Here is a 15289-nt window from a genome sequence, read left to right as displayed (position 1 = left end):
GCATTACTCCTTGCTATGGTGTTTCAGGTACGAAGGAGCAGGATCATCTCCAAAACGATAATCTAGTCTCTATGGTCCACTGACTGTGATATTTCACAGAAAACCATCAGCTAGGTTACAGACACTGAACTGCAAACATAAGCCTTCTTGATGCAATCCAATAGTAACAACCCTCGGTCCCCTGTACTAAATTTGAATCGAAGGCACCAGGCATCTGAAAATCCCGTAACCCATTTCTCCAAGTCCCTTTCCTCTCTTTTTGAAATGGACAGCTGGTTATGCAACCACTTAATAACCTTAGTCCTGCTCGGAGATTTTTTACTTTTGAGGGAGTGACATCTGCATTACAGCGAACATTTATCCCAGTGCTTCTTCCTAAAGGAGGGATCCTTCAAAGCTGACAGGCTACCTTGAGTGGTGAAATTGAAGAGTGCAGGTTTCTCGCGCCCATTTGGTAACTTGACATTTGGGTCCCGTAGTTCATCGAAGAAAGAGTGCGCACAGGCCTCCAGGGGAGTCAGGCGGGCAGTAGGGGTGTACTCCAACAGACGGCTACATAGCGCAATTGCTTCTGGTGGAGTGCGGGGCCGGAAGACCTAAAAAAAACAAGCAAGGAGAAACAGGTTGTCTGGGTATGTTTCGTTTCTTTGCTGACCAGAAGCAAGTCAGAGCAATTAAACCTCTCATTGCCCAACAAGCTGGAACAAACTTGTGGTTTGTGCTAATCAAAGTCCTCTAGTAAGGATGGGAAAATCCAGTTCCTGGGGTTGAGAAAGGGTTAATTGCAACATCTTGCACTAGAGTGAAGGTGCAATGCCAGCAAGAGACTTCATGAGAGCGCACTCAGAAAAACAACTTTAAGAATGAAGGGGAAACTCATTCAAAAATCATGACAAACACACACAGGTGCTACCAGCCATGCATATGGGGTGGAGTGAAGGTAGGGAGGAGGGTTCAAATGAGCAGGATTCACTGAATGTAAAAATTGAATAAGGCCCCGCTACGGTTTTGAGTTGGGTTTTTTTTGGCTAGTGAATGAAGTCTTACTAATGTGGACTTTTGCAGGCAGGCAGGTCAGATTGTTGCTATGGAGGCTGCTGTTCAACTTTGGAGAACAACAAGGAAAGCACGGGTGGGGTGCAGGAAATGTCCAGCTCTAATTTGCAAGTTACTCCTTCCGTGACCTTATTCTGGCAAGTCATTCCCATAAGTTTATTGGGATAATTCCTGCACATTTGGTATTTGTAAGGGCAGCTGAAGGTTGCATCAAGAGAACCAACTATTTCAGTCTACCAGATTTTTACCTTGAGTGATTACAAAAAGGAGTTCTTCACTGCAGCTTTGTTTTAAACTCTAAGAACGATTCTACCCACCGCTAATCACACCCCCATCCTCCTTTCTCATTACGTCAAAAGCAAAATATGAGTTAATCATGTACGTGACCTGGATGGCCTCCTCAAGCACTTGTCTCTCACTATGTTGCAGGTGATACGCAGGCCAGGGAAAAGGGAGTGGGGTGGGTGTGAGTGTCAAGCTCTGATGCCAGCATTTTTGGTAAAAATTGAGCTAATCCAAAATGCTTTTGCACCAGTCCAGGTGAACCCAAGCCACACAGCACCAAGGAGCAATTAAAAAAACCCCAAAAACAAAAAGCAAAAGACATCAGTGCATGACATGCTAGTTAATCGCAGATGAGGAACTTGCACAGGCACTCCTTAAGTAGGTTTTAAACCAAAGGTATATGCTCTCGTGAATGAGAATCAAAACACAAATGCTAATAAGTTCTCCAGGGACTGAAATTTTATCCCCTTGGTGCCCAGCTGGCTCAGGAGCACCCAGGTTTGCTGCAGTGCGTGCTGTGCTAACTTGTGTGGCAGGGAATCCTGACTCAGGGAGTCGGAGCCATGTACTGAAAAAGCAGATTTTATTTCTACAACCGGGTTATTGCAAAACAAACCAAAAAAGTTTTCGCAGGAGGCCTATAATGACAAAAGGAAAGGCCTATAAAGACAAAAGGAAAAAAAAAAATTCACGCTGGCAGCAGAGAATTCTGCTGACCACCATGCCGTGAATATAGTTACATGGAGGGGCAGCAGAAGCTGTTCAGCGCCAAAACCCGTTGCCTGCAGAGCTCAGATTGCTGACCACAGTGCAAAGTGGATGCAAGTATCACTCCCAACTCACGGCCTGACCAGAACAAAATCTAAGACTGCCTCCAATTAAAAAAAACCAACCAAACAAAAAACCATGGTAAGTAGCACAAATGAGTATGTCTTGAGGTAAATCCACAGAAGTGAAGTCGCTTGATATTTAACATGAGGTAAAACTACTGAGGTCTCCCTCATCCACCTTCTCACTGATGTTTTAACAGGCTTGATTTACTACAGCTTGAAACTGAAGTACTTCACTCTTAGCTGTGTTTTTCCTTCAGGACAGCTCACGTATCAGCTACTATACAGATTTTAAAAAGAAAAAAATAATTTTTTTTTCCTTATGGCAAAGATGACAAGCTCTTATCTTGAGCAAATTAGAGGCATACAGTCGCAAATCTGCCATCTGTAAAAGTACTCCTCTTGTTTGTCCACTCTTAAACACCTCATTTTCAAGTCAGTGAAACCCTAACATCTGTTTCCTAAACCCTGTTGAGAACTGCTTGGCCTGCCTTTGGATCAGAAATTAGTCACTTAGGGTAGGCAGTTCCCAAAATCTGCCCCAACTTCAAACCAGGGAGGGGAAAAATAAAAAATAAATTAGAAGGCCTCACACGGCCTCCTCCTGCAACAAGTGGTGACTAACACATGAAGTGAGTTACAGGTCTGTGCCCATCTCATCCCTATCACCTTGTGTTAACACATTTGCCTGGCTGCTTCCTCAAGGATGCGGTTTGGACTCAAATATTCCACTTCTAGCATTTCTCTCCTTTTTTTCAAGGCTAGGCCTAGTAATTTGAAAAAATGTTTAAGTACATACCCGTACTCCTGAGGTGAAATGTCCTGTTCCTGACGAGTCCTAAAGATGATAATGCAGTGAAATAATCCAAACAGGGGAAGTCAATCCAAAAGAGAATAGTCCAGCAAGGAAAAATATAGCCAATATTATAAGAAATCCATGGTGTGGGGGACATAGAAAATGTTTATACAATTAGAAACTTTAAACATCAGTCTCCATAGCAGCAAGTCCAACTTCACCACAGTGTATGCCAAAAAAATCGATTGTGCAATGGTGAGGCATAGTATAGAAACATTTCTATATCAAATTTATGTTCCAATGCCAGTGCATTTACTAAAAAAATAAAAAAAATTGAAATCAAAACTCTAACTCGAACTAAAAGGGTAATTGAAATTCCCATCATAAAGGATTTTCAGTCCTTGGTCCTGGATATAAACGTCCACAGACAATGGGGCCAGATTAGTTTGTCCCCAAAGGTGCATCCCACTTGTAAACCTGTCCCAGAGTCACAATGTAAACTTTTGGGTTGTTTTGTTTTTTTTTTACCAAAAAACCCAAACCCCTAGCAATTTATAATTTGTATTGAAGAGAAAGTAAAAATCCGAGATCTGTACTTTGAATTTGGATGCTTTTAATTTGCGTGAGCTACGAGTGCCTCAGGCCGCCGCGGATTATTCTCCATTTTGGATTGACTTCCCCCGCCACTGGATTTTGTTTGCTGGCGTTATCTCTTTAGGATTCTTCAGGAACTGGACGTACCACCTCAGGAATGCGGGTATGGACTGAATTTCTCTCTATTGCGGGTTTATTCCCCCTCATACCCGTCGCACCCGTTACTTAAGAAATTTTTTCCCCCTCAATTTGTCCCCTCCCGCCTCCCTTTTGAGTAACGCCCTAAGAAATAAAAGCAAAACCCCCTGCGGTCTCTTAGCTCTTCCCATTCAACACAGTTCCACCGGGAAAGCTGGCCAATTCACCCACCGAGAACTACACGAGCGGCTGCCGCCGGTGGCAATGGGTACACCGGCACTTCCATGCCGCGGGGCGCCGACGCCAAGGCAATGCTGGGCCGGCGCTCCGTGGTGGGAAGGGGCGGGAGGACGGACAGACGGCAGGATTCGTGAGCCGTGAAGCCCCTCGCGCGTACAGCTCAGCAGGAGATTAAGGTCTCTGTAGTTCTCAGTGAGGGAATCGATTTAGTAAATAATCCGCGGATTATTTTTAGTCTGCGGACTAAAATTTAGTGCACGGACTAAAATCCGGCCCATCGGAGCAAAGTCTGTCTCGGTCTAAAATACATCTGGGTGAAAGCAAAAGAAAAAAAAAAAGAAAAAAGAAAGAAAAAAGGAGAAAGGAAAAAAAAGGAAAAAAGCTAAGTGCATAAAGTAAAGTGTTTGGGCGGACTAACATTTAGTATGCAGACTAAATATGGCCGGGCAAAAGGCACAGCAAGTCCACAAACGAAAAAGAAAAATAAAACACTGACAGGAACTTTTAAAGCAATCAAATACTACCCCACCGGCGCAGCAATTCATTTTTCTAAAATGAAACAAGACCTCGTGTAAGGCTATTTGTCCACAGGAGGGACCGAAGGCTCAAGTTTTCATTTTAAAAAATGAACCTGTTTTGGAGATAAACAAATGCAAAAAAAAGGCTTCACATACAATATTCTTCAAGGAAAATTTGCACTTGCATAACTCAAAACCTCTTGTTTCTGCAAAGCAAATGAATTTCAGGCTGAGACTCAGGTTGCTGGTTTTTTATTTGGTTGGGTTTGTGGGTTTTTTTTGGATGAGTTACAAAAACCTTTGAATGATCATGTCAAATGGAAATGCTGACTCATCCAAAACCACAGCTTTTGGGTTCTCCCCCCCAACCCCTTCAGATCCCAATAAATCTATACCTCACCAAAAAGCTGAGGGCTCAGTGCAAGTTCTTTCTTTGTTCAGGCATGCTGGTGATGCTCAAATGCTGAAAGACCATAACAGCTACACAGCAAGGCCAGACGCACTTCTCCTTCCTAAGCTACGCTGCTATCAATGGGAATTTTTTTATGTTACTCCCCCTTCATTTTTCTGGAACTACCACCATCTTCAACGTTTCAAAAACGATTGCCAGGCTTAAATGTCCCTGGTGTACTATGCAGCTCTCATCCCCAAGTGACTTCAATTTAGATGAAGTCTTTGTGCACTAGCAGAGCGGTCACATTTTATCTTACTAATATGAAATAGTTCCTAGCAGTGTGGCGGAGTTCATGCCCCTTTTGAATTTTTTTTTCCCCACGCATGGAAAGATGAAAGAAAAAGGATGGAAAGCACAGGATTCTCCTATTTCACTTCACTCACATCAGCATTCAGCTCTCAAATAAAACCACATGGGGCAAGAGCTAAGTATTGTTTTAACAGAATGGTTGCTCTGACTTTCAGTTCATTGACATTCTTCAAACAGACTTTCCATGCACAACACGGAGCTCCGTCGTCTTGGTCTAATTAAGCCCCAAAGCCAAAGCTTCACAATGTTACACCAAGGTGCACTTCTAGCCAGTGTGTATTAAAAGACATGACTTCATGCCATCAACCACTGTGCATTTTGCATGCAGATTGTGAATACTGCTTGCTTGCTGTGCTCCCTAAGAGAGCAGAGGCTTATGAAAATGACATCTGTTGCTAACGCATCAAGTTTGCGACACCATGGTTAAAAATTTCCTCACCAGCTTCAGAGACTCGTATGCTTTGCCAAGAACCCACACCACCAATTCAGGCTGACAGTCTGTGCACATCTCCTTTCGGTTTGTAAGCCCATTTTTGATAGCACATGAACATTAGGTAAGAGAGAAAGCTCCTCCCTTCAACCAAAAGCTTGTACTGTTTACAAGTGATCAAAGTTGTCAGATGTAAGACACGACCCTCAAATCCAACTTTTAAAAAAAGCAGTCGCACAATACGATTACCACGACTTTACGACATGATGTGATATTTCAGTGAGGCAAGTTTAACATAGTAAGCCTTACGTAAACATGACACATTCATAAACACAAAAGGGAAGAGACACATGTGAGAACAATGTTTGCACTGAGCTCCACCTGACACAAGGAAACCCAAAGCTGCAGCTGAAGGTCTGCCCTTGGGACCAGTCTTGTTCCATAGGCCTGAGAATTTCACAACGGGATTTCTGAAATACGCCATTTGGCTATTTTGGAGTGCATAAAACTCATGTGATACAAATGAAGGTTAAAAAGTCCACCGAAGAGGCACTGGTGTTGGAAGTTATTTTAAAATATATATAAGCCCCCCAACTTCCTTCTCTGATTAAATCCCCCTACATTTTTTCTAAAAAGCAGCTCAGAAATAGCAAACGCCTTATTAGTCAAAAACCCCTGTCAGGTGGCACTTCCACAGATACGGGAAAATGAAATAAAGACAGAAGGGTTAAGTGGCTTACAAATGAGCCAACACAGAACTGGGAACAGGACCAGGAACCTGTCTCCAAAGCTGCTACTTGAGACCACACACTTGTTACTGGGCTCCTTCCATTGAGGACCCGGCAGGGACAGAACGAGCTAGCGTTTATTACCCAGTGCATGTGCCCTGCTTCTATCAAGCTCTAAGGGAAAGCAACAAAGCTAAGCATAACAAAACAGCTCCCCTTCTTCTCAGAGGGAACCCCCAAAAATCTACCTCTGGAAGCGCTCTCAGCCTCGATGGGACAGATGCTATGAACAGCCTAGACAGATGTGCTGCAATGGGACAGCTAAACAGATGGTACATTGCAGAAGACATGTTAAACTTTGCATTTGATTTCCGTAGTTGCACTGATGCAAATCATGTCTTAATGTTACATTAGTGCTCGCTCATTTGTTGTTAAGCAGTACTTTCTTTACTGCATACAAATTGGGCAGAGGCAGGGTAATTTACCACCCGACAAACCTGGCTTCTTTTCTCATGCTTTAGATGGAGATAAGAGATTTACACTGTCAAAAATCATTGCTCCTACAAAAGGAGCTGGGAAACATGAACTTGCCAGAAAAACTTGGTTTTTTTCTTTTAAGTTAGTCTCCAGCAGAGCTGTTTTCACTCTTTGCTTGGAAAGTCATTACACACCAAGTGAAAAACAGACCTGTACTCTTCAGAAAGAGGTCAGGGCACGGTTTCACAACAGGCACAAATCGCCTCCAGTTCACGCTGGGAAAGACAGTTCTGCCCTTCCCCTGGCCATGCAGGTCTGACCTGTTCCCTTGTCCCAACATTTGCAGCCGGGACTGAATGGTCAGCCAGGTAGGAAAGGTGATCTAAATCCTGAACATTTGGTTATTCAAGAGGTTTTTGTTACTATACAAACAATAATGCAGAAGGGAGGCATCAGGAATATGCAGGTGGGAGGTGGAGAACTGACCCCGCTCCATGATGAACTTGTGCCAATTATGAAACTGCACCCAAGGAAACATCTCATCTCTACTGTACCTTTGTAGCTCTACAAAATATCGGACCCCAATCTCAGAAAGAAGAGTTTGCATTTTCAGCTTTAATTCAAGTGCAAGTCCACTTACAAGATTTCTGACAAAAGAACTTTTGCTTTCTTTTGTCATCAGTTATAATTAGAAGTGACAAAACGAGCTGTCTATTTATCCATTTTACTGTTTGGTATTCTTCCTCGAATCTGCAGTATGAGCAGTCACTTTGGAAGCATTACAAGCAAAACAATCTGCTTAAAAACCAGACAAGAACTAGGAGAGCAGGAGTAGGACAGCATGAAGACATGAAACTGGTTCTGGAGGGTGGAAAAACATGCTCATGAGAAAGACCAGACTCTTTATGTCCCAGTCCCGGAGTGTGGGGAAGACGACAGGACTGCCTGCTACAAGCACAGAAAAATTCAACATTCAAGGTAAAGTGATTAGTATGGTAAAACGTATACAAAGAATACACACACACACAGAGGATATTCAGACTAAAATATTTGCCAAGTATTTTATAATATTAGCAGAAATTATTTCATAATATAGACAGAAATATGGATCCTAAAGTTAATATCCAAAGCTACTCTATAACACAACCAACTGTGGTTCTACACAACTTCAGCAGCAGCCAGGAGTGGCCAATTGCTTTGGAAAAGTGCTAGAAGGGATGAGCTAGAGCCTGAAGTTTCATCTCAGACACTGTTTTCCTCTGCTATAATAATTTGGCTTGAAGACACAGACAGAAGAGTGCTCTGAACAGTGTAAATAATAAAAAAAAAAAAAAAAGGAAGTGCTTACGAAGTCAGGAGGGACCCTGCCCTAATCTGCTGCAACTTTATTGTGATGGCAAAGAAGTTCTGCAGAGAGAAGTCCTTGTGTATTCATCCACAAGAGTGCACTGCAGAAGGGCAGAGATGCTCAAAACCAATCTAGACGTGCCAGTTTTTCTCTCTCTCTCTTCTACTGTTAAACAAATGACTCCTGTCTTTTTCCATCTCAACACTGACTTGGAAATTATGACTGAGACACCAGCTAGCTACAGATTTGGGGATGGTGAATGAAGCCATTCTTTTGACTACACTCAAACTTATTTCACCAACTGTATATTTAAAAAAATGCTTGCATGTGTGAACAATCTTGCAAGTATCTTCAGAACAGGAGAAGCAAAGGCCACTAAACTACAGCACACTGAAGAGATGCAGCACTGTCCATTTTAAAGAGCTGCCTGCAATGGAAAGTGATTCCACATCTATGCAATGGAGACAAGGCAGAGGTTATGATTTGACTAAAGAAAACAGCCTTTGCTGATATAACCTGTTGTGGTGTTCTGCCATCACGAGCCATGGGCATGCTTGCAGCTCAGTAGGTAAGTCAGTTCATTATAATGCCATTACCAGCAAACATGTGGAAGTATCTTCGGGTGGGGGAAAAAATCCTAACGAGTCATCTCCCCCATGCAGAAGAGACCTAAACTCCATTATTATGTTGCATTTGCTACAGTCTTACCCAAATGAGATCCTTTACTAGCTGGATGCAAGGGGAAAGGCGGGCCATCACAGATGGACATTTTTCATATTTCTGGAAATAATCACAGCGCTTTGTTTTTCATAACCTGAAAGATTTGAGATCTGAAGGTAGCATCTGAGTAATTCTAGGATAAAGGCCAGCTGTAATGGGGCCATGGTAAGCAACACCTATCTAACACAAGCTTATGAAGCATGTGTTTAGACCTTTCGTCAGCCACCCCACTGTCCGTGCCCCCCTCCAAAAGGGCCGAAAGCTTCAGAGAAAGCTAATCGCCAAAGCTGAACAGCCCCGTGATGTACAATCTTGCACTTGACCTCAGATTTTCTTCTTGGCTTTCCAGTCACACAGCTACAAAGTATGGACGAAGCTTAGTCAGAAGAAGAGAAACAAGTATAAAGATTAGTAGCAGAGATCAGACTGTACTTCCAAGAAGAAAGAAGGCTCAAGGAGTTGAGGTGGCTGAAAGACACAGAAGGGAAGTTCTGACCTAGTAAAAACAACAGCAGCAAAGCCTCCAGAAAGGGTAGTAACTTTTATTCGATGAGCTGATACAGTTGGAAAAAATGGACAGGTTTTCCGACCCAAGATAAACCTGAAGACATGATTGCGTCTAAAAGCTTACCCATTTTTTTCCGACTGTATCAGTCAGTCAAAAGATATTCCCACCCCTGCAAAACCTTGCTTCTCTTATAACTTAATGCTACTTACTCGCAGACCAAAGATGGACCAAGGATGCACCTCTGTGAATACAAAACGTTCTACACTAAGTGAAAACAAAGGGAGGTCTGGATGAAAAGAACAGCTACGTTACTAAATTAAACACTCCGGTATTCTGAAGAGGACCCCCCCAAAAGAACTAAAATGGTCCAGATTCCTCCTTTTGGGGCTGGGGTTGTGGGGGTGGGCTGCCAGAGGGGAAGAAGAGAGAAGTCCTGTTTTGGAAGAACTGTTTGAAAGATTCCTGGAAAGTTCAGATTCTCTTTTCTTTTGCTAGCCAGGGACACACTGAACTCCCATCATCATCTACATCATGCACGTAACTGGTATAAAAACATGCACGTGCTTGGGCAACACAGAACTATATTGGAGAGAAGAGAGGGAGGCCTCTGTACGTTTTATAATGAGAGATTCCAGCTCTTAAGTTACAAAAGTACTTCAATCTCAAATTGTCAACAGATTGAAAATCCAGTCTGAGAACAGTTTGCACTGTAAATGCGCATTATTGCTCCAGCATAGAAAAATATTTTTTAGAGTGTTAGCTTGACTTCTCTCCTAATCTATGAAGACAGACCCTTGTTAATTTGAGATCTCTTTCTTCATACTACTACATCACATTGAATATCAATACTGTATTTGGATGATACCAATCCATTTCTACTGAAAAGTCTAAGATGCATCTATAAAGGTAGACTTCAAATTTCCATAAAACTTGTGGAAAAGTTCCAAATTCCAATTTAAGCCTGAAACTGAACGAATCTGAGAAACAACATTCCTTCATGGACTCGTCTTTAAAAAATCCAGAACCTATTTCATTCTGCTACAGCCACCATTCTTCTTCACCTAGTAGGTAACAGCAAATGTAGCACATTACACCACCACAGCGATACTGAGTAGGAAAATAACATATCTATGCCTGCCAAAAATACCTAGAGAGCAGACCAGAACCAGGTACATCCAACAGAAGTCTGCACTGCAGAATTTCAGATGCAACCTATAGGCACTACAGCTTCCAAAGAAAATTCTTAATTGCTATCTCCACACACTTTTGCAGACCAAGAAGATTCCCTGAAAACAACAGCGAACCACGGACCTTACTTTTGTATAGATTATTGGCCTGGATACAACCAGTTCCAGACTGCACTGAAGAGGTTAAACATCTAGACAGAACCTAACCATGCACCTTCACTGGGCCTCTCCACTGCATGAAATCAACTCCAAGTAGGACCTACAAAAACCTCAACTTTTAAAAATACCCATGTTGTATTAAACACCACAAAGCAACAAGGAGAATGCCCTCATGTCAAAGAGCTTATAGCAGGAAGTGACTATATTCTCAGTAATTCTCTCAAACATGCTGAAAACTAGCTGCCTGGAAGTTCTTCCACACAAAAAACCCCTTAACTTCTGTCTGGTGAGTCCTCTGGTTATAAGTAGTCCACAGAAATAACAACCTTCTAACTACCGTAATCTTCAGTAATTCTTTAGCTTAGATAGCAAAGGTTTGTGCTTTTGAGACAGAAACTTAAAGTTCAAGTCCTGCTGGCAACTACCTGTAGCACTCTAGTTACATACATAGTTATAACAAAAAAGCATTTGCACTTTCACTTCTTCAGGAATTCCTTTTCTGCTCATTAGACAGCCAGAGTTCAGAAGTGATTTTTCTCCCACGCTTTTCAATTCTAAGATACAGAAGCTCCAAGAGGATGCACATGCCCACTGCTGTGCCAACAGATGTTATACCAATACAGCTGGGTAAGGAAGACCAATTCTACATAATACTACCACTTAAATCTTTCACGGCTCAACATGCTCAAAATGTTGAAAGGAAAGGATCTTTAGAAGTAATACATTGAGAGCATGAGTATCATTACCAACACCACGCTGGATAATCCACCTTGTTAATTTAGCATTTGTATAATAAGAAAAGTACAGATCTCATAAATGAAGTATCCATGTAACCCAATTGTAATAAACCAGTTTAAATGCTATTCTACACACAGCCGATGTCAGGAAGAGCTGGGTGCAGAATGACTCAAGAATGAGAAGCTATGTTGCAAGCACAGCTCTCCAAAACTAACTGTGTCCTAATGGAGAATGCAGATTTGATCTTCTGGCAAGCTCCTCTCAATTCTTTATAATCAACTTGATTTCACTTGTGATCCTTTAGAACGACCAAAAAACATACATATAAATAGAAGGAAGTCTCAGTTTTTTCTTGAAACTTCCATTTGCCAAACAATCTCTGTTGTGGTCTAACAGACCATCAAATGCATACAGACGATTCTTAAGACTATTCAGGCAGATCAGTTGCATAGCTAGCTTAGATGCTTATCTGTGTGTCCTACAGTACATCTCTGCACTCCTACTCCATTGCATGTTAATTTAAGCCCCCCAAATCCAAACACCTTCACTGCAGGAGTTCAGATGCAACCCTAGTATTCAATGCTACAAGGCTTTTGGACTTACTCTTGCAACTTCTACCATGATGCAATTTGAAACTGAGGAGACCAACTCCCAGGGATTTCATTTGCCCTAATTTTTTTTCCCCCATGTTAACATAAGGTATTAAAAAGCCTCGCTGGATTTACTGATCTCTCATACTATTATAAATCACTTAACCAATCCACAGAAATAAACTTGGATATGGAAATGCAAATCAGGGATTACTGGGGAAAGGGAGAATTCAGGTGGTGCACAACTCGTTGGAGAATCTATCACAAAAATAGTGACTTGCAGTACCTGGTCTGGCATGTACCATGGCCTGCTATCACCCTCTATGAGCTCTAGCTAGCATTTCAGAGTTTCTACCACCACAGAGCATTTGGTCCAAAAGAGTCTGACCTGGACATGTGCTCAGCTAAGAATGTGATCTTTCCACACATACACACTACTCTCTTAGCAGAAAGAAACCTGAGCCGTTAAGATATGATGAGAATATACTGCGACTATATCAGACATTTCTCAAGCAGCAAAAAGAAAACATTAACTACCCAGGCTTCAATTGCTTAAGACTCAATATTAACTTATTTCACACCCAAGAGGCTAATTAAGTGACTGCTACCCTGTCCCACGTCAAATATCCATCATTCCTTGACATGTCGAAGACAGCTGAATTGTGTGGCAATGTATTTGTTTCAGTGCTAGCAGTTTCCTCTTTGATCATGGAGGTTATATTGTCTGCCTGTACTGCAATAGTCCCTCCTTGTGAAAGCTAGATAATAAGTAGTCTTAAGAAGTAACTCCAAGAAAAAACACCTCCCCTCAAACAGCACACCTATAGGAGTACAAATATAACAATATCTATGAGAGAACCAGTTAAGAAAGTGACTGTCAGCCCTCGTCACATTATGTAACAGCATTACAAGTGTCACATGTATCACTGGAACACTTTCTCAGTTGTAGGTGACTTTTGTGCACATCAATTTATAGCATGACAGGATTTAGATATATTGCAATCTGCTATAAACACACACCCCATTGTTAAAAAAAAACAACCAACAAAACACCTGTAGGCAACCTCAAAAAAACCCTGAACAATCGATATTACAGTACACGGCTTCAATACCTTCTTTTCCTTATCTGCATCAAAAATCACTGGGTCCCCAGCTTAGTTACAGGCACCCAGTTTAGACTGAAGGCCACCAAGACACTAAAACTGAACTCCTTGACTTTTTACTTTCAGCCCACATGTCTTTATTATTCAGTTCATACAGACTCACCTTAGTCCATGGATGTGCCTTAATCTGAGGGAATTTGAATTCAGTATAGTTTGGATTCATTTCTCTAATTTGCTCCCTTGTAGGCGTTCCCAGAACCTAGAAAGGAGAGAGAACAAAAGGCAAATTGTTTAGATGTGCTTCAGATTCACGTGGTAATGAAGATTGCGATATAACCTATTACACATTGAGACAACTTAACTGAAGTCAATCTGTGTAACTAGTAAGTTAATATAGCGTTGAGAACAAAACAACAGAACTTCTGCAGAACCTTTTCAGTTGGAAGGGACCTCTTCTCCTGGGAGCTTCTGATCCAACCCCTCTGCTCAAGCAGGGTCACCTGGAGCAGGTTGCCCAAGACCCTGTCCAGCTAGGTTTTTAGCATCGCCACAGAAGGAGACTTCACAACCTGTCTGGGCAACCTGCTCCACTCTTTGACCACCCTCACAGTAAAAAAAGTGTTTTCTTGCATTCAAATGAACTTTCATGTTTTTTACTTTGCGCCGCTGCCTCTTGTCCGGTCAGTGGGCACCACTGAGAAGGGCCTGGCTGCTGCTTCTTCATTCCCTCCCACCAGGTATTTATACACATTGATGAGATACCCTGAGCCTTCTTTGCTCCAGGCTGAACAGTCCCAGCTCTTGCAACCTCTCCTCATATGGCAGATGTTCCAGTCCCTTAATCGTCTTTGTGGTCCTTGCTCCAACTTCAGCAGTCTCTTGCTGGCAATTCAGTTCGTGCTCCAAGCCCAGTGTCAAAAATTTAATTGTCTTCTGTAGTTTTTCACAAAATTCAAGCATCTTTCTCAAACTTAGTGATATTTCAATGGTAGAGAGTTTGCTCTAATTAGACTGTTACAAAACAGTACTGCTGAACACATTCAGGGATTGCAACTCACTGCATATAGCTGATTAAGGATCAGACCAGTAGCACAGACTGCATTTTACAAGTCATGAACAGCAGCCCTCTGACGAGCTTAAAAGATCAGCCAGTTACTGCTGAGGGGAGCCAGACAAGTTCCCTGCCGCCCCCTCCCCCCGCCAAACTGTGTGGGTTTTAGTGGTGGTTCCCCACCCCAATATTTCCACATGGAAGATAAACTTAGTTTAAACCTAACCTGGAAGCATCTAAAATGCATACCACCCTGGTTTACTTTTATGAATTTACATTTCTCATTCCCAGAATCTGCACAATGTTATTTATACATGCAAATTAGTAGTTGTATGAGAAACAACACGCGATCACACATCTCTTTGTAGGGGTAGATGGATTTTGAAAGGATTCCAAAAATGCCTTCAGAGAATAAGCTGGACAATACAGCATTAGTGTTTTCTATTCAGTTAGCACTAAGCATAAGAGAGCCATTGCCTTCTATCTATATATGAAAACTGCAAAGCACGTTCAAGGAATCCCGTTGTTTTCTGCTTGCACCCAGTTGCTGGGTATTGTTCTGTTCTGCAGAGAGAAGTGAAGAGGGCAGAAGGCAGAGGAGTCACTCCTCTCTGCTGAGCTCAGGTTCATCTTCCTATAGGAACCCTGTAGTCACGCTACTCTCGCCCCATGACAAATCTCTCACCATACAGATTAGCATAATGTTATCACCTCATCTCATGAGACTGCACTATCACCATCAGGAAACAAATGATCTACTACCTGACGTTAGCACTCTACCGTACTGCTTGATAAAGAAATATTTGGTTACATATTCCAGTATCCGTGAACATTTTCGTTCTGTTAGAGGGGTGGAAATTACACAAACGCACTCTAAAGAGTCAGGAAAAGGGACAGAAGAGCAAGTTAATTGCTGTTTAATTAATCTGTGCAACAGAGAAACTATCATCAGGTATTATGAAAGGAACTTGGTATCTCTTATTATTTAAAATATGAGCTGTACAACACAAACTAATATACCTACCCACAA

At 42.0% G+C, this 15289-nt stretch overlaps 1 protein-coding gene across 1 annotated transcript in view; it reads right to left on the bottom strand.

The window, feature by feature from the left end:
* GSK3B (glycogen synthase kinase 3 beta) overlaps positions 1–15289 on the bottom strand; it is a 99798-nt gene that overhangs the window by 13074 nt on the left and 71435 nt on the right. Inside the window, exons 8-10 of the mRNA XM_009330348.1 lie at positions 13372–13467; positions 2971–3009; positions 410–596 (exon numbers count right to left, since the gene is read on the bottom strand). Of these exons, the coding sequence (XP_009328623.1) occupies positions 410–596; positions 2971–3009; positions 13372–13467 (322 nt within the window). The remainder of the gene's footprint in view (positions 1–409; positions 597–2970; positions 3010–13371; positions 13468–15289) is intronic.

This window comes from Pygoscelis adeliae, unplaced genomic scaffold, assembly GCF_000699105.1.
Source record: "Pygoscelis adeliae isolate BGI_AS28 unplaced genomic scaffold, ASM69910v1 Scaffold120, whole genome shotgun sequence".
NCBI lineage: Eukaryota > Metazoa > Chordata > Aves > Sphenisciformes > Spheniscidae > Pygoscelis > Pygoscelis adeliae.
Note: the sequence above shows the minus strand (reverse complement) of the source record. Positions and strands in the feature narration are given on the sequence as shown.